Source organism: Sporothrix brasiliensis, assembly GCF_000820605.1.
Source record: "Sporothrix brasiliensis 5110 chromosome Unknown Cont13, whole genome shotgun sequence".
In the NCBI taxonomy this organism is placed as follows: domain Eukaryota; kingdom Fungi; phylum Ascomycota; class Sordariomycetes; order Ophiostomatales; family Ophiostomataceae; genus Sporothrix; species Sporothrix brasiliensis.
The window spans coordinates 8,242-28,856 of NW_024467132.1; the positions used below are offsets into that span (position 1 = coordinate 8,242).

Genomic DNA, 20,615 nt, shown 5'->3' on the forward strand with positions numbered 1-20,615 from the left:
TATATAACTTAGTTAAACGGTACGTAACTTGACGTAATGTTAAATGTGTGATATTTAGTTACTTGATTCGTAACCTTCGACTACGAATCGATTATAATAAATCTTTATTATAATATATACCTTACTTTCGTCTTTAAAACTAATTATTATAAATAATTATAAGATAAATCTTTATAATAAATTAAACAATAAAAAGTACTAGTTTTAAAGGTAAGGATAAGTGTATATTATAATAAAGACTAATTCTTACCCTTTTTTCTTTTTAAGAAAAAAAGAGTCCTTTTATTTAAAAAGAAAGACTTTTCGTTAACGTAGTATTAACGTATAATTAAAGACTAGTTACCTTACGTCGTATTATATAAGTTTAATTATATAATTCGTAGTCGTAAACTACGAATCGTTTATAACACTAATACTTTTTATTAACTAATTAATTATAAATACTTATCCTTTAATTTTTTATAATATTATTTAATAACTAATCATTATTATACGTAAACTCCTTTTATAAGAGTCTAATATTACGTTAAGTCACGTATCGTTTAATTAACCTATATAATAATTATATTAAACCTTTTCTCCGACCTTAAGTTTATATAAATAGTTTATAAAATTAACAATTATTCGTTATATATATTATTATACTATTATTCAAGACCTACAACCATAATACGGTATCTTAAATCGTAATACTTGTAATACCTTCTTTTTTATTCCGTTACCTAGTATTACGAAACCAGTAACGTAATACGTTTATACGTAATAATTATAATAAAATACTATTATAAGTAATTATAAAATAAGTCTTTATAATAAATTAGTTAATAAAAAACATTAGTTTTAAAGACGAAAGTAGGTATATATTATAACAAAGACTAATTCTTACCCCTTCTTCTTAAAGGGAAGAAAGGAGTCCTTTTATTTAAAAAGAAAGGCTTTTTATTAGTGTAACGTTAACGTGTGGTTAAGGACTAATTATACTACGTCTTATTATATAAACCTAGTTATTTAATTCGTAACCTTCGGTTACGAATCGATTATAATAATTATCCTTCTTTTTTTAATAAACTAAGTTTTAATTCGTCTTACGACTTCTTTTAATCTCTTTACTCTTATTCGGGTAAAGAGTATCGGAAGTTATAACTAGTCTTTTAATTATATACGATAGTCCGTTAATTCGTATACGAGTTACTTTATAATCTTTTATATTATATAATAGTCCGGTTTATATATAAAACTAGTTACTCGGTTAAACTTTTATTATAACTCGTTTTTACCCTTTTTACTTTTTACCCGTTTTTAACTTAACGAACGTTTTTTAAGTAAATTATTTTTTACTTGTAAAAGAATCGTAACTCGTTTTCTTTCCTTTTTTCTTTTAACACTTCGTAGGATTATCGACTATTTATCGTTTATAAATCGTTAATCGAACTTTTTTAATAACTTTTTTTTATTTACTAATATATTATAATTTATTCGTTCGAGAGTCGTTCTTACTTATTATTTTTTAATATACCTTTTAAAACTCTTTAACGTTATAAATATAACGGGGATAAGTCTTTAAACGATATTATAATAAGAATTTCGTAGTCTTCCCTTTTTATCTTTTTATCTTTACGTAATAACGTAAATAATTCGAGTTTAACCGTTTAACGTTTATCGACCGTATTAAACTATACGTTTATCCGGTATATTACGGACTCGTTTCGTCGTTCGTTTACCCTTTTTTATATTAATTAACTTATAATATTAAAAGTTAAAGAACACGTCCGTATTCGTATTATCGTTCGACGTATCGACGTTAATTCGTTTACGAGTCGTTCGATGGTCGTTAAACCTTTTTAACCTTAGTTTAATATATTACGGTTTATTTAATAAGTGGTTTTACTATTTATAAAAGAATTTTAACCGTATCCGTTCTTTTTAAGTTTATCGTTTAATTTGTTTATAGTCCCGTTTATTCCGTTTTTTAAGGTTACTTCTTTTATACCTCGTTTTTAAGTTACTACTTTTTTAAACTTTAATCGTTTTTAATCGTTTAATAACTTTATATTTTACGACGTAATCGTAAACCTTTCGAGTATTAATCGTTTTTAACCCGTTATAACTCCCGTTACTTTTATAACTCGTCCGTATACTATTAATAATCTTACTTACGTTTTTTTTATAATATAAACCTCGTTCGTAGTTTTTTAACGTTTTATTTATAAAACGTCGGACCGTAATACTTTTAACGATATATACTTAAGTAAGGATAGTAACGTAATAAATAATAAATCCGACGACGAGTCGTTAAAAATTTAAAATAATAACGACCCCGAGTCGGAGTTTATTACGGACCTTTAAGTTTATACGTATATTATTTATTTTTTTAATACGGTTAATAACCTTTAAAGTATTAACCTTCGTTAAACTTTACGTTACGTATATAAAGTAACGACGAAATATTAATAATATAAAACTCGTTATTATTTTTATAAAAAGGTTTTTACGTTACTTATAAACGTTTACGTTATTTTTTACGTTATTATTAAAGTAATCGACTTTTCGTTAAAATTAAACGAAGAAACGTCTTTAACTTTATTATATATTATAAACGAATTTATACACCGGTTAATAATATTCGTATAAAGTTATAAAAAAACTTATTAATTAATTACTAATCTTAATAAAACGGTAAGTCGGACCGTTTATAAAAGAATCGTAATAAAGTCGTAAGTTATTTACGACCGTATCCTTTTTACTATTAATAATAATAAATCGAATCCCGAACGGTTTTACTTATAACTCGGGTCCGGGGATTCTTTATATTAAAAGTGGTTAAAGGATCGTCGTATTTTTTTTAACTTAATCGACCGAAACGTGACCGAAAAGAACCTCTTTTTCGTTTACGTAAAACGTCGTAAACGTCGTTTTAACTCTTTTCTTTTTTAAAACGTTTTCGTCGTATATCGTTCGTTTATTTTTATTAAGTCGTATTAAGTATTAATAATAGTTTTTTTTTTCTTTCGGGTTAAGTATTACGAGTACGTAGTTAAGTCGTTTACGTACCGAGTCGTTCTTTATATTCTTTTAATTAAGTAAACACTTTTAACGTATAACGTTTATATATCGTTATAAAGTTATTATTTAAATCTTTTTTTATTAAATAAACGTTTTTAATATACGTCGTACTTACGTTTTACCGTAAAGTCGTTAATCGAATTTAAATAATAATTTTATAAATCTACTTTTTTTTTCGTAAAGTAATTTTTTTATACTTTTTTTTATAATTTTAAATAACCTTTTTAATATATTTTATATTTTTTTTTAAATACTTATTAGTTATATTTTATAAGTTATCTTACTTATTTTATTAAGTAGTAGACTTTTTTATTACGTTTCATTTTATTTTTAATTACTTTTACTTTTTATTCCTTTTAATCTTTTTTAAGTATAAGTAACGGTATTTTTTTTACCGACTCCCTTTTTCGGGACTTTTAAAGTTTTAATAAAAAGACCGAGAATATATTATAAATACGGTTATACACTTATAATAACGTTAGTTTATATACTTATAAACTAATTTTTTTAATAACTTTAAAAGGTTTAATAAATTTCGGTATTATTTTCTTTTTAATTACTTATAGTTTAAGATTTTACGTTAATAATATAACGAGATCTTTTACTTTAAAAGTTTTTAATTAATACTTTTTATTATAGTATTTTTTATACGTTTCTTAAGTTTTTCTTTAATAATTCTTTACCTTCTTTTTAAAAGTATAAATTTTCTCGATTTTATTTACGATAATTAATACCCCCTTTTATAAACGTCGGTCTCGACGTTAATATATATATTTAAATTTAATATTCGTATAATATATTAAAAATTATATAACCTTAATAGTTACGTTAATAGTATTATTAACCGTAAACTTTACGTTTTATAAAAGTAACGGTTAATTCGATTATTCGTCGTTAAAAAATACTTTTAAATAATATTTTAAGGTTTAGTTTATACGTTTAATTTATTTATCGGTTTAAAGGTAATATATTATTAAAAGTTTTCGACGAATTAATAACGTTATATATATTTTTAATTAAAATTAACTTATAAATACACTTTTTTTATTAAAAACGATTCTTTTAAGTATTCCGTACCGGTTTTTAATCTTAATATATACTATTCGTATTAGTCCTTTAAACGTAATAATAGTTAAAACTAAAAGGAAACGATATATCTTCGTATATCGGTCGACTACTATTAAGATATTATTTACTAGTTTTTTTTAATAGTAAACGATAAGTAATTTTATAATAAAATTTATAAAAATCTTTTATTAAAGTCTTTATAAAATTAATAAAGGTTATAACTCTTTATATAATTTATATTTTCTCGTAACGATTCATTAATAAATCGAATACGAATTAATAAATTTATATATATTTTTAATTATACTTAATTAATAGAATTTTCTTTTTATTATTTCTTTTATTTTAACCCTTTTAAAGTAACCCGTTAAAAGTTTATTATAATATCGGTTAAGTATCTTTTAACGTATTAAACTTTTTACCGAAATATAAATATAATAACGGTACTTTAATAATTTATTTTAGTTTAATTTTTATCGAGTATCTCGTAACTTTCCCGTTTACGTAACACTTCGTTTTATTATATAAAACGAATTATTAACTTATAAAGTTAATAATAAGTCTTATAACGAAGTAAAAGGATTTATTAACGTAACTTTTTTTTATATAATTACGGATTATATTAAAGTCTTTAAAATATATTACGTTATAAATAGTTTCGATTAAAAGTTACGAGTTAACGACGAGGTTTTCGAGTTCCCCGTTTAAACTTAACTTTTTTAAAGATAAGTTTAAATTTATTAAACTTATAAAGGTTTCTCGTTTAACTTTTATTATAAAAACGTAACCTTTTCCTTTTAATTTTAATTATAAACTTATTAATACTTTTATTATAAGATTAACACTTATTACGTTATTATTAACCTTTATTATAATATAAGTAAAAAGTCTTTATAATTATAATCTTCGTCGTTAAACTTATAGTCCGAACGATACGACGACGTATCGACGGGGTTTCTTTTCTCGACTTAATATTTAATCTTAAAATTAAATAATATTAAAAATATATATTATTTAACTTATCGGTTATTTAACTTTTATTAACTTATAAACGTTTTTAAATTAACGTAGTTCGATAAAACTTCGACTTTTTAACGACTTTTATTTAAGTATTATCGTTAATACTTAAAACTCTTTATAATTACTATTATTTTTTAATCGAGAGTGTTATAATTTAACTTTAACCTTTTTTATTTCTTTAATTAAAAAACGATTAAATAGTATTTACTTTATTCGTTTAATTAAAATAATACCCCGAAACTACTCTTTTTTAATACGTTCGTCTCGAGTCGGGTTTATAATTTAAAATTAAAGTACTTTAATAATAAAGTTTTTTTAAAATATACTTTAAATTCGTCGAAAACTTTTTATTCGTAAGTCGAAAACGTAACTATTCTTAGTTTTTTTTATTTTATATACCTTTTAAAAGGTTATTAAATAAGGTTATAATTTACGAATACGTAAGGATAAATCGTTTATAAAAGTTATAAAATCTTAAAAATACTTATATATTATAATAAAACTTCGGTTTTAGTTACTTTATAATAATAATTATTCGTTTCGGGTTTATTTTAACTTTATAACGTATAAGGATAAATTTTAAAATTTTTACTTTATTTATAAAAAATTTACACTTATATAAATTAATATATAACTAAACTCGTTTAAGTCTTTTCAATACTTCGTATAAATATCGTACGTATTACTCCCGGGATTAAAAAAAATACTAAAACGTTATTTATATATATTATATATATAATATTAATTAACTCTTATAAAGTTATATAAATATAATATTAAAGAGTAGTAAAAACGTTAATTAAATCGAAAAGAAGAATTATATACTCGAAGTAGTTATATCGTATACGAAATACGGTCTTTTATTTATTACCCTTTTTAATCCGGATTCGATAATAAGTATTCTTAATATTAAGTTTAAAAAAGAATTAAGTTTTATTTATTCGATTTAAGATTTTAAAAATTAATAAAAGAGTATACCGGTTCTTTACGGTAACTTTATTTAACTTACGATAATCGATATAAAGTCGTAACGTATTATTTTTTTTTAATATAAATAATATAAGTACGTCGGTTAACGACTTAAAAGGACGGATACGTTCGTTTTATAAGTTATTTTTAATATAAAGTTATAACTTTTATAATTATTATTTAAATAACGGGTAAATTATTTTATATAAGGGTTACGTATTCGATAAAAGATTTATAATATAATTAGTTTATTTAAACGGTAAAATAATTATCGTTTTAAATATATTAAAAATATCCGTAAAGTTTTTTAACTCGACGGATAATACGACTTTTTTATAAGTCTTTTACTTTTTTATATTAAAAGGATAGTCTTTATAAAAACGTTTACTTAAGACTATTAAAAACGTTATAACCGTATATATTACCGTTTTATTTCGTATAATTTTTATAAACTTTTTTAAGGTTTTAATATAAATCTTTAAGGTTTTATATACGAAACGTTATAATACTTTTACTAAAATATTAATATTTAACGTTTTTAAATTTATAACACTTAATAAAATAAGGTTAATATTTAAACTCTCCGACTTATCGAGTACGATATAAAAACGAATCGTTTCTTTAATCCTTTTACGGAAATCCGTAAAAGTAATAAAGACGTTTTAAATCTTAAATATTTAAGTTTCGAAGACGTTTATTAAACGTATTACCGGATCGGGATATTTTATTTTTCGTAATTAAAGTCGTTTCGTAAATTAAATACTTATAATATTTAACCCCGTAACCGTATTTAAAGTAATAGTCGTTTTTTTCTTGACTTTTTTATAATATATTATTAATACGTTTTTTAATAGTTTATATTTTATTTTTATCGTTTTTTTTTCGGACTTAAAAAAGGTAATTAAAGGTTTTTTAACTTAATAAGTTTTTTAATAATAATATTTTAAATAAGTACGTTTTTTAAATAATTATTTACGTAATATTTTACTTTATTATATTTAAAGTAAGTAACCGAGGGTTTTTTTTACGATTCCTTTTTATTTTATAAATAAAAAGGTTAAAAGTCCGTTATATTCCTCTTTTTATCGTTTTTACGATTTTTATAACCGTTCGAACGACGTTAACGTTTTTTTTAAAATATATCTTTTTATAATTTATCGTCGAGTCGTTTATAACTTTTTTATAAATTACGAACGTTATTAATAAAACGATTTCTTACTCGTTATATAAATAATAATTCGGGTTTTATATATAAGTCTTAAAGGTTAATCTTTTTATAATCGATAACTTCGTTTAACGTATATTTAAGTTAATTATTTAATTTAAAATAAAAAGTCTTTTTTTTAAATTTATTAAAAAAAAGTATTATTTACTCTTTTAAAGAACGTAAGTAGTTTAAAAACTCGAATAACGGTTAATTAAGTCGAAAACGTATCTTTTTATATAATTTATAAGTTTATATTAACGGGTCGTTCGTAATAAAGACGAGTATTATTATTTACTCTTTAAATTTATTTTAAAAACGTTCGAGTCGTCGACGTTCTTTAAAATCTTTAACGTTACGTATATATTAGTTTTATTATTTTTTAAACGATTTATTTATATAGTTATAAACGACGACGACTTAGTTATAAAAATTCGAAAATTCGTATAATTTAACTTTAAATATTATTTTTAATTTTAAGATTTAAAATTCTTAATCTTTAAAAGTAAAATAATTCTTATAAACTTTAAACGATAATCGTATTTTTAAATTTTTTAACTTACGACTTTTTTATTCTTTTTCGTCGACTTTCGAACTATTATTCGGTTTAAAAGAATTTTCTTTAAATAACGGGGTTAAAAAAAAACGGTAAATTTATTCTTAATTTTTTCGTTTTAATAAAAGACTCGTTAACGTTTTACGTTTTTTAAAACTACGATCCTTTTTTTAAAAGTTCGTTTTTTTTTAAACGTCGTTAACTTTTTTTTAACCGTTTTTCTTTATCGTTTTTTTTTACTTATTTTTTTATAATAATATTAATCTTACTACCATTTTTTTCCTTTTTACTATTAATCCGGTATTATTATTACTACTTTAATACTTAAAGATTCGGTAAAGTTTTTAATTATTAATTATAAGTTAAAGTTTTTAAAAATAAAGTCGACGTTTACTCGTAAAAGACTCGTAAAACCTTATAAATACGAACGTATAACTCGACTCGACCCGACGAAGGGTAAGTTTATCGTTTTTTTCTTTTAACTATTATAAAAAAGTATCCGTAAAAAAAAGAATTAAAATTATTATAAGTAATTATAAAATAAGTCTTTATAATAAATTAATTAATAAAAAGTATTAGTTTCGAGAACGAAGATAAGTGTATATTATAATAAAGACTAATTCTTACCCTTTTTTCTTAAAGGGAAGAAGGGAGTCCTCTTATTTAAAGAGAAAGGCTTTTTACTAACGTGGCGTTAACGTATAACTAGGGACCAGCCACACCGCGCCTTATTATGTAAGCCTAGTCACCTGATTCGTGGCCTTCGGTTACGAATCGATTATGATAAATATTAAGACTCTCTTTTTTTTAAAGGAAAGAGGGATAAGAATTAGTCTTTATTGTAATACACACTTACCTTCGTCCTCGAAACCAACACTTTTTATTAACTAATTAATTGTGAAGACTTATCCAACAACTATTTATAACAACTTTATTTTTTAAATTATAAGTTTTATTTCTTTATATTTTATTTTTAAAGCGTGGTTAGTTTAGTTAACCACTCTCGTACTTTTTACGTGGTTACGTTACGATACGACGGTCTTTGGCCGTAGTACTCCTTTATGTCGTGACAATAACCCTTAATATTAATACAATATTAAAAATATGGAATTATATTTAATACTTAAGATTATATATTAACTTTTAACACTATATATTCCTACGTAAAGGTCGCCAATATATAAATGTATCAGAGAAACAGTGATCATGTTTTTCACAAGGGAAGCGGAACCGTTGATAAGTGTTATGAATGTGACGAAGATGGCCAAGAGCGCTAGAATCCCCCATGAAAAACTGCGGCAACCTACTTACGTTATTAGCCGTAGACACAAAGACGTGAATCATACTAACGAGAAGAAGTATTAAAGGGGTTGTATTTCCCTCCCAGCCCACAAGTACATTTACTTACTCCTCATATGTTTCATAGCCGGTCCCAATGAGCATCACAGGCACGGCGTCTAGAAGGCAACCAAGGTATTCCCGCGTAGGAAGATGAATAGCAAAAACCATCGTTGTCGGACCTATCATCTGATACGCAGCAGGTGTCTCGATGACAGTATGACCTAGACTTAATAGATATGCCTTGTCCGAACTGGAGTATAGAGGCTCCTGGAAGAAACACTCAATTGCGTGACCGCTCTGGCGACCTATCATAGAATTTTATCGTGTCAGCCATAGGGAACTTATTGCGATCCTGCCTAGCCACAAAGCCGCCGACTGGCGAAATGACACTCGGCACCGGCGAATGGTATTTGTTGGTATACGTACTCAACTCCTCAACGATCAAAAGAAATGCCTCCGTTTGGATATGGGCCCTGCGTATAGACTCGCCAAAATCCAACGGGCCCCCAAACGAGCCAGCACCGAGGCAAACGGCACGCGTGACAGCTGCATGGCCAGGTGAATTCGTCTCTATGAGGTCGCGAAGGTTCATGCACGATGGTTGCTCCCGCCACCATGCGGCAACACGTTCATGCTCCGCCCTGACATGCGCAGGCACACCAGAATCGACGCCCGATGCCGTCACCACTGATGTATCCCTGGCCGTACCACTGGATCTACCGGGCGGCTGCTCGGGAGGATCATGAAAGTTGATGGCCCTGTCAACAGCCCGGCGCCCTCGCCTGCGCCCACCCTTCGCGGGGACGGTGACCCAAGGCGCGTCGCTGGGGTCGTTATGACCACCGCCAGTGATACTCGGTGCCTCAGGCATGCCGGGTCATACACGACGCAACATTAATTTGAGCTGGAAACCTGCACGTCCCGAGTCGAATATTGTAGAGACAGGGCAGTAAAAGTGGAGACTGGCTCGTTTTGAATTGACCAACTTTCTGTGCGGGCCACGGAGCGCCAAGCAATACGCTACACGGAGTTGTACATGCAGAGTACGGAGTACACCGTCGTCAGTACAACGTACAGTCGTCATGTCACCTCCAACCTAGCCGGGAAACATGTGTACGGGTTAAATATTATAAGATACGTAATAGTCTTTTCAAGAACCGTTAAAAGTATAATCATTATAACTAGTTTTCTTCTGCAGTATTTTTTGTACTGTCCTAACTTTTGATATCCTACCAAGCCATGTCCGCAATGTAAACGACTACACCCGAAACACAGTACTCATATTATTTTCACGCACTGTATCGACAGGCAAGTATGTGGACATGATACTGGGCGTTCTAGACGACGACCCACTTCCCGTACATCTGTGCTATCCCCCAGCCTGACACCACACCAATACGTCACACATTAAAATGTCGGCGCTTAAAATTGATTCCCGCCGTCGCCCGAACATCCGGCGATATGTTTCGAGGAGTTGTAGTAATACCATGGAGAAGCTTCTTTTTGGACAAGCCAGGCTCTTGAGTCAGAGTGTCCATCATTTACTACGCCGCCGCTACCACCGCCGTCTATGATGCGAAACTGCGTTGACCCCCATGGACTACCTTATAATCGTCTTCGCTGCGATAAGTCTTGGCCCAGGCCTCGCTCGTGTTGAGCACATCGCGCCGAACGGGGTATTTGTGAGACATGTGTGGTATTGCTAGATGTTTTGGGCTTCAAGTGGTACCCATGCTCTCCTCCTCAAATTCGAATCTCTCGGTCCGCTCTGTGAATCCGCGTGGGTACACGATGCACGCTGAACGTTGCATTGATATCCGCCTTGGGCTAATGGGAGACTTCGACACTGCATCTGCAGGTGACGAGGTGGTTCTGGAGCAATTCTATTGGCTGGCGACGAACCGCCCACCCTGAAGGTCTGTGGGCTACGGACCCTCCTTCAGAACCAGCTGCGGCTGCTATTGGCTGGCCATGTGATATGCACTGGGGGTGTATGCCGATGACCGTGACACTCGCACCCTCTTGCCGCCCGCATTTGTGTTGTGCGGCGCTTCGAAACGGGAAAGTTCCTTCTCTTTTTCCTTGTTCGTTGCGCATAGAAACTTTCATAGAGGCTGATTCGGCAGACCGAATATCTCTTGTTTAGACAATTTCGCCCCAGCGGTTGGAAGTAGGGCAAGTGGAGAAGCAAAGAAGATGGCCTTTGGACGCCGTGGGATCATTGGATCAGGGACGAACAAGAGCTCGAGTTTGTATGTGCGGTATAAACCATGTACCGCAGAATGGACGCACTTTCCACCCTTTGCCGCTAGATTTTGGTGCATGCGCAATATTATACACAGCGGGAGTGGCTGCCCTCCTTCCCATGCATGGGGTGTGTGATGCCTCGACGTAAATGAATGATTTGCTCGGCTGGGGCTGGGACACTTTCTTCTATCCCACTGGCGCCCGGCTGGGTGACATGCACGAGTAGGGATACCGCGGACACTGCGTTCCCTAGGCAAGCATTTCTATATTTATGCCCTCCCGTGCGCCGTCGTCAATCTTTGGCTTCCTGGACTTGTCATTTAAAAGACAGCCGTGCTATGATACTTCATCTGCTGTTGACCAACTTTCGTACAATTCCTTCTCAGTTCCCCTGCTAAGTTGGAGCCCTACGACGCGCAATTATCATCGTCCACCCTCGCTTTTATTTAGTTCTTTCCCTCGATCGCTACATTTGCACGCCGCTGCGTCGCCGCTTTCGCCTGACTTCACGACTGGCCTCCAACGCCGACCCGCAAGTCGTCTTTCTCCGTATCTGCTGCGCAGTTGGAAGATAGTTCGGCACGAACAGGACTTTTGCCGTCGAAGAATATCGAGAACCAGCCAACGCGGTCTGAACTAGACTTTTGTTGGACCGTGACCGCCCCCGAACTCTATTACCGCCCTCTACCCTAGCCGCAGTATAGAGGGTGCACATAATCATGTTCTCTGCAATACTCGTCGCCGTGACCGGCGCGGTGCTGGCGTCCGCACACACTGTGTTGACATACCCAGGGTGGAGAGGGGACAATCTGATAACCAATGACACATTTCCGTACGGCATGCAATGGATGTATCCGTGTAAGTGACTCACATCATACGCGTTCCTGGCTCTTTCTTGCGGGTACAAGAAGATTACGGGCGACAACAAATAGCCATTTTCAGCAGTTTCTGACATAGTCTTTAATCTTGTTTCGTTCCTCACAGGCGGTGGTATGAATACTACAACAAACCGTACCTACTGGCCGGTCTCCGGCGGCGCCATTGCATTCCAACCCGGTTGGTTCCAGGGCCATGCCACGGCCCAGATTTTTATAAATCTCGGCTTCGGAACCGACGGGCCCAATGGCGGCCCACCCAACATGTCTAACCCCATGATTCCCCAGTTCGGTATCTTAGGACCCTCCAAGAACCCGTATCCGGGCACCATCTGCCTGCCCCAAGTTCCGCTTCCAGTGAACGCATCTGTCCGTGCCGGCGACAATGCTACAATCCAGGTTGTCGAGCTGGCCGTCCATGGCGCCGCTCTGTACTCTGTGGGTATTCTCTGTATTTCTCTTAGACGACTTGGCAATGCTTGGAAACTAACCTGCTGCCGGTCAGTGTGTGGACATCACGTTTGTCGAGGACAATGATCCGCGACTGGCTAATGTCAACGAGACCAACTGCTTCAATAGCACTGACATTGGCTTTTCCGACGTGTACACAATCACAACCAGGGCCGCTGGAAGCAATGGAACGACGTCAAATGCAGTGGCCTCTTTCATGTTGCGAAGGTCACAGGGTGCACCGTCAGTATGGACGCACTTTATTGGCTGGTTACCTGTTCTCGCTGGCGGGCTGTGGCTGCTGATATAGTCGATACAAGACCTGCTGCTCGCGACGATCGGCGTGCTTTCTCATGAGTTTTTTTATTTCGCCTTGTTGATACGACGTTTTGGATTTGACCGCAACGATGATTGCAATACTTCTATGGTCCCTCTCTCCTCTGTCAGAGCTGTATATATTACATACCCGGGTGGGCAATTTTTGATACCGTTTTACATGGCGTTTTATTTTCCCATTTTCCTAAGCTTAGTTATGCGTTCGTGGGTTTAATTATCAGCTCTACAAGGCAACCGTGTTTTGAATTTGAGTAATAACCACTCCATTGCTTCTTGAGACCCGACTTTCTATGGGTCGGTATGGCACGATTTTGAGGGTGCGTCGGAACCGGGCGATCCAAAGACAACACGTTCGAGACCCGAAGAGGTTTTCAAAATAGCTTTACGAACATCCTCTCCTCTTCGACATGTTACGTAAAGGAGCCGGCGGCGGCGAGCAACAGTATCACAAGACTTCGAAAGGTAGCGTACGCTTTGTCTACATATGGGATTGACTCTGTTTGTCCATTCCTAGTGTGTGAAGAGCAGCTGTAGAAGGTGAGGTGTGAGCACACCAGAAATCCCATCCCACTGCACAACGTACCCAAAGTTTCATGTTGCAAGTTATGTTGCAAATGTCTTCAAGACCTTTTCGCCAACCGACTTGACTCTGGCCTCTTCTGATTTTCCAATGGCCAGATTGACCCACGTACCAGCGCTGGCGGATCGCACTTGCCCTGCGAAGTCGCCTTGGCCAGGAATGCTTGCGAGGTTTCCTAGAGCAATTAGCGAGCGGTAGACCACTTCGGCATCGGTGAGGTCCAAGATTGGTACGGCCAGCAACTTGATCATTTTGACCAATGAGTCATCAACCGAATTTTGGCCCGTCGCTTCTTGTTCCCGAAGAGCAAATGATGTGATATTGCTAGCTGCGGATGCCCATGCCACCATCATGTTGCGGTTTTTCCGCGCCGTTATGTCGAGAACATGAGATAGAAACTCGATTATCTCATGTATCCTCTTAACGGCAAGTCGTTGGCCTGGCGTAGTGACGAAGAGATTTGTAATGAGACGGAGCACCATCATGGCATTGTTTTCCACCGATTTTGGATCAGCAGCCAGCTCTGACCCACTCTCTTTCGGATAGTCTATAATACTCGGGAGCAATACGGTTAAGATATCCTCACCTTGGCCTCCAATATACTCTGGGAGTGACACCGACGGTGCCATACACCGCAGGAGATCCAGGCACGGAAGTCTATCCTTGTAGGGCCATGTGGTTGCCGCCTGTAGAACCAGAGCAATGGCGCTTGGTTCTAGACTGAACGACTCAGTCACCACAGCGGGAACCATGGCAGGAACAGTCGTGGGGATTGAAGGAGCAGATCTGGACAGTGTCTGGACCAGCGATGCTAATTGTCCCACTTGATCTGCTCCCAAAGACGCCTTGCTACCTTGTTCTGACAGGGTGCTGTTGACGGTCTTTATCCGATTTAGAACGGCTGAGAAAATGTTGTATTAGTACGGGAGGTAATGGACAAAAGAGACAACGAACGGGTGTGAACCTACGTGTGAAGTTACTCTGGGCCAAAGTGACAAACACGGCATACGGTCCTAGTGCATGGCCGGCATGGGAGTCGCCGTCTGTAACCGAGTCGATAGCCGTTGTTGTCTCGGTCTCAACCTCGTGGGACGACGAGTCCACAACGGATCCAACAAGGAGCCACTGGTTTTGTCCTGAAAAACAATACATAGGTTCACATTAGTCCCCTTCCACTGGTAACGAGATGCCGAGATTCCTTCGCTTACTTACCCACAGACCATTGGTAGACGCTGATGTTTCCGTTTCCAGAGTTGATCATAACTGTTTGCCCTTCCTTTGTACCAGACTTCCTTTCGATAAACTCTGGACCAGGTAGAGTGTTGGGGTTGATGTCGTCCATCTGCTGTTGGGGTATAGATGAGCGTTGGAGGGACTCGGAGAACTCCCTGAGCGTGTTCTCGGAGGCGGTCCTCTGCTGGTCCCTGGTAAAGATACGCGCAATGTTATCGCTTGCGCCTGTCGCAAAATCACCCGTCTTTTGGCACACCGAAACCGACCAGATCGAGAGTGCTGGGTGGGTGATAGTTTGAATACACGACTGATCCTTCCAGATGCGCACCGTGCGGTCTTCGCTGGAACTGACTAGCTCGCCGGTCGGGAGGCTGTCCAGCGCGTAGATGAAGCTCTCGTGGCCACGGAGAACTCCGACTTGCGCTCCATTAAACTGCCAAAGGCGAATCAAGAAATCATTTCCCGCACTTGCTACCTGGGCATCGCTTGGGTGCTTACGGACACGACACAATGCGCGCACAACGTCGGGCGTACGAATGAACACACCAGGCTGCAGTTCTCCTTCTTTCTCTCTCTTTGTCTGGAGACTATAGCCACGGATCACATGGTCGGCAGAGCCAGTCATTATAATGGCATTGCTATAGGCAAGTACTGCCCATATAGCTCGTTGTTTGTCGTTGGGATCGGGTCCAATTAGTTCGAGGTCAGCTTCCCATGTGTTTGTGTTCCAGAGCTTTGCACGTCCATCCCAGTCGCCGGAGATTGCAAAGTCGCCGTTCGGGGAAACGCTGAGTGCTGATACGTTGCTGGTATGCCCCGAGAGCAGGGCGACACGAGCACCAGAGATGTCTGCATTTGGTTGGCAAACCTCGATTGTGTGGCCGTGGCTACCAGCAAGAACAAGGCCCTTTGGGTATTGTGGGCGATTCTCCGAGGGAGGGAGGAAAGCAAGAGAGTTGAACGAATAAGGCCCCTGGGCCAGCAGGTTCCCAGAGTATGTAGGCGGAAACGCAGACGCCTCGTTCCACGCTTGGACAGTACAGTCCCGAGAGGCGGTATATATCGATCCTGGAATCGGGAAGCAGACGGCGCGGACCTACTTATGTGTTAATATTTGAAAATCCCCTTGGTTTTTGAAATCATCGGGTTCGTAGCCGAATTCAGGCACCGCTAGCCGGCATGCGTTGAGGTTGACCTACGTCTTTTTCGTGGCCGGTCAGGCTTGCGGAGAGTTGGAAGTTATTGTTGCTGGCCATGCTTGCGTTGGGTGGGATGACGGGTGACAATGCAGTTGATGATACTTTCGACCTTTCTGGGTGAAAGGACACAAGTCATCAAAGTGAGGGCACAATTTAAAGTAAAAAGGTCTGAGTTGGCCAGGCAAAATTATCAAAGTGTGAGATATGTCGTTTGTGTGTTGATTGATAATGGCGGGGCGGTAGAAGGAGCTCTTTCTCTTCCTTTCTAAGCCTTGGAATCACTACGTGCTGTGGACGCCTGGAGCTGCCCCTTGCCACACGACTTGCCATTGGCCAGCCGGACTAAGTAAATGAAGCTTTCTCCAGACAGTAGCCCGGCGCCGAACAAAGAGAAGTGAGTCCCTCGAATCTGCACGCCAGCGCCATCATAGCACCAACTTTTCGCTGCGGCGTACGGAAATCTGCACAAGCCCGGAGCGCTGCCCCCCAGTTCAGCAACACCTGTTTTGCCTGCATTTAGCGGCAATCTGCCCCCTTTCTGCGACGTAAGTTTAGTAAGACATACGGCGTAATAATACCGCCAGGTCCACTAAAACGGACCTGCTGGCGCCCACCACCTAATTACCGCCCACTGCCCACTATTGTCAAGTCCACCGTCTTCCCGCCAGCCGCCTGCCGCCTGCCATTCCCTCCTTCCTCGCCTTAGTACATAGGCCCCGCAACCGAAACCTTCCTGAGCAGCCAGCCAGTCCCTTCCCAAAACAAACAATTGCCCACTGCACACCTCTTTCTCTCCGCAACAAAGGCCCCCACTCCCCTTCTTTCTCTCTCTGCCATTGCATGCCTTCATTCCCATTGCAAATTGCACCGCCTTTGTGATTTGTGAAGCAGGGAACCAAACTGCGAGTCAGCGAACGAGGACGAACGAGGCCCCGGCGAAAGCACTAAGACGCGAAGAGGCACCGGACGTGCATCGTGCCCACAAAGACGAATAAGGCCCATTGACGCTTGACGCCACCAACACGAACATCACCACCCGCAACGGCCATAACATCGGACGACGATTGACGAGATTGGCGAGAAAGGAACGCAAACGGACGACAACAAAACTTGTAGGCCAAGCTCGACATTGAGCCTTGGTCGTCGTCGTCGTCGTCCTGCCCGAGAGCGACCGCAGCTCCCCTCGTCACCCCCTCCACTACCGTCGAAGGCGGCGAATTAGGGCCAACCACTGTCTGTTTTGAGAGCCATTCTCCCTCTCGTCGACGAGCAGCTTGTTCGAGACCTTGGCCCGCGCTGAGGACGGACTTGTGATATTAGCAGCGGAGAGAACGAGCACCGAACGTGTTGTCGGACGTGGATTAATTTTGAGAGGCCACGATCCAAGATCCAACCTGTAGACCGCGACTCGACCAACCCACCGACAAGACTCCCCCATCCCTCCTCTTGATCTTCTTCCGCCATTCTCGCGATAGTCGTCCTGTTCCCTTCTTCCACACACCCGTTCTTCCTGCTTCCGACGCGGCCACGAAGCCGCCATGTTCTCCAAACTGAAGCTCAAGCGCGAGGTACGTTGCTTTGCATTCCATCTCGGAATCACCGTGCATCCATCTCAAATGCTCGAGGGCTTCTCTGGCAAAATGGGAGGGACGTCTTCCCCGTGACCGTTACCATATGACGCTGCATCGAGACCTCCATTCCCTTGCCATCATCTGTGCCATCCCTTACGCGCGTCCCACCCTGTATTGTCCCCTCCACACCACAGAGCCCGGCGTTGGCCCAAAATGTGACGACGCTGCCGCTCATCCCTGCCCTGTCTTATTTTCATTGCTATTTGTCACGGCCATCGTCGCCTCTCCTCCCACTCACGACAAAAATGCTAACTCCTAACCCTCCTCTCCCAGCTTTCGCGAAGCAAGGACCCCAACAAACAGTCCAAAAAGAACAAGGACTCCAAAGACGGCACCGCCTCGCCCTCCTCCAGTAACGCCCGCGACTCCGCCGGCCAGTCCCCCGTCCTCACACCATCTTCTTCCACCTCTACTGTCAACGACATCCGCAACAAGCCTCTGCCACCAGGCAACGCAACCAATGCCCTCGGCAGCATCGCCGGTAGCGAGCATATCGGCGGCGGCGGCCCTGCCTCTGTTTCCGGCCAACCCCCGCACGTTGGCGGCCTGAGCGGCCTCCAAGCCAACCCGGGCGTGCCCGACCGCTTCAGTAGCATGGGCGGTGCACAGCCGGGAGCCTCGGGTGCCGGTAACGCCGGCGCTGGCTCTGGCACCAACTCACCCGGCCGCCTCGGCCAGCTGCCACCAACCGTCATTGTCAGCCCCAGCGCGCCCCACGTCCCTCCACCGGGCGCCGCCGAGACCATGCCACACGACCTGGCGCCGCCCAAGGCCGGCCAGAAGTCGCTCGTCTATGACCGCCTGCTCCAGTCCACGCCCAAAGACGTCCCCGAGGGCCTGCGCACACCAAAACGCCAGCACTCGTCGCGCTTTGATATCTCCTCGCACCGCGAGCTCGACAAGCTCCCCGGCTTCCACGAGGTGCCTCCCAACCGCCGCCAGGACCTGTTCATGCAAAAGATCGACCAGTGCAACGTCATCTTCGACTTCAACGACGCGAGCTCCGATATGAAGTCCAAGGAAATCAAGCGTCTGGCCCTGCACGAGCTGCTCGACTACGTTGCCAACAACCGCCAGGTCATCACCGAACCCATGTACCCGCGCGTTGTCGAGATGTTCGCCAAGAACCTGTTCCGCCCCATCCCGCCACCCGTCAACCCGCAGGGCGAGGCCTTTGACCCAGAGGAGGACGAGCCTGTGCTGGAAGTCGCCTGGCCACACATCCAGGTCGTTTACGAGTTCTTTTTGCGCTTCATCGAGAGCCAAGATTTTAACACAAACATTGCCAAGGCGTACATAGACCACAGCTTCGTCCTGCAGCTGCTCGAGCTGTTCGACTCCGAGGACCCGCGCGAGCGCGATTTCTTGAAGACCACCCTGCATCGCATCTACGGCAAGTTCCTGAACCTGCGCTCCTTTATCCGACGCTCCATCAACAACGTCTTCTTCCAATTCACCTACGAGACCGAGCGCTTCAACGGCATCGCCGAGCTTCTTGAGATCCTGGGCTCCATTATCAACGGCTTTGCTCTGCCGCTCAAGGAGGAGCACAAGCTGTTCTTGACCCGCGTCCTACTTCCGCTGCACAAGGTCAAGAGTCTCAGCATGTACCACCCGCAGCTGGCCTACTGTATTGTCCAGTTCCTCGAAAAGGACGCATCGCTCACAGAAGACGTCGTCCTGGGCCTGCTGCGGTACTGGCCCAAGGTCAACAGCACAAAGGAGGTCATGTTCCTTAACGAGGTCGAAGACATCTTCGAGGTCATGGACCCGGCTGAGTTCGCCAAGGTCCAGGAGCCGCTGTTCCACCAACTGGCCAAGTCGGTCGCCAGTCCCCACTTCCAGGTCGCCGAGCGCGCGCTCTACTTTTGGAACAACGAGTACTTTTGCAACCTTGTCAGTGACAACGTCGAGATTATCCTGCCCATCATGTTTGCACCCCTCTACGAGAACAGCAAGGGCCACTGGAATCGCACCATCCACGGTATGGTCTACAACGCCATGAAGCTGTTTATGGAGATCAACCCGCAGCTGTTTGACGACTGCTCTCACGAGTATACCGAGCACCAACAGTCCGCCAGTGCCCGCGAAGCCCTGCGCGAGCACAAGTGGGCCGCCATCCAGGAACAGGCCGACCTGCGGAAGGATGTCATCAGCAACAGCAACAGCAGCAGCAACAATGGCTCCGCGGCGACCGCCAACTCGCTGTCGCGCTCACAGACTGGCGCGGCCGCGGGCGCCACGCTGCTGCCCCGTCTCGACGAAAACGACGCTGAGGACAACCAGAAGCGTCTCGACTCGCTCAAGCTGCAGGACCCGGACCGGGCCCAACGCCGACCGGGCCAGGCCCGTGAACGACAAAACTCGGCCGGCTCGTCGGGACGGTGATGGGAATGGGAGGCGATGTGGGAGAAAATAATAAAGCGAAACATGAAAAAGTCGAAAAAAAGGAGACAGTTGCAATCGCCGGACGATATAAAGAAGGAACACCAAAATTTGGGTGTTTTGGTTTTATGTGAGTAGAGGCAGCGGAAGGGATGGGCCTATTCCCCCAGTCCCGATTTTTATGTATGGTAGTCGATGGACCGATGGCGGGTGAGGCATTGTGTCCTATTTGGAGGGCATGTATTGGGTGCACCCTGGAAGGTTGACCGTACGAACGGTCTGCATTTGGAGAGGGGCGAGGATGAGCACGGAGGAGGCTATTTGGGAAGACCAAGGGAACAAAAACCCAGAGAGGTTGACATAGACGGGGAGATGGCGTTTACCGTTGGCGTTACGTCTTTTGACTCACCTACTCTCTCCCTGCGTCTCAATCCCACCCGCTACGTCCATTCAAGTCT

The 20,615-nt window shown here is 40.0% G+C and overlaps 3 protein-coding genes across 3 annotated transcripts; 2 read left to right on the plus strand and 1 right to left on the minus strand.

The window, feature by feature from the left end:
* Nucleotides 1-12,607: 12,607 nt before the first annotated feature.
* On the plus strand, nt 12,608-13,103 carry SPBR_03544 (uncharacterized protein; the record flags this gene model as incomplete). Its single annotated transcript, XM_040761835.1, has 2 exons — nt 12,608-12,781; nt 12,849-13,103. 2 exons carry the CDS (start codon nt 12,608-12,610, stop codon nt 13,101-13,103), a joined length of 429 nt encoding a protein of 142 aa, XP_040623029.1.
* Nucleotides 13,104-14,913: 1,810 nt separating this feature from the next.
* SPBR_03538 (uncharacterized protein) lies at nt 14,914-15,567 on the minus strand (the record flags this gene model as incomplete). Its single annotated transcript, XM_040761829.1, has 2 exons — nt 14,914-15,375; nt 15,463-15,567. The coding sequence occupies 2 exons, from the start codon at nt 15,565-15,567 to the stop codon at nt 14,914-14,916; spliced, it is 567 nt and encodes a 188-aa protein (XP_040623030.1).
* Nucleotides 15,568-17,679: 2,112 nt separating this feature from the next.
* SPBR_03429 (protein phosphatase 2 (formerly 2A), regulatory subunit B') lies at nt 17,680-20,160 on the plus strand (the record flags this gene model as incomplete). Its single annotated transcript, XM_040761720.1, has 2 exons — nt 17,680-17,709; nt 18,046-20,160. The coding sequence occupies 2 exons, from the start codon at nt 17,680-17,682 to the stop codon at nt 20,158-20,160; spliced, it is 2,145 nt and encodes a 714-aa protein (XP_040623031.1).
* Between the last annotated feature and the right edge of the window lie 455 nt (nt 20,161-20,615).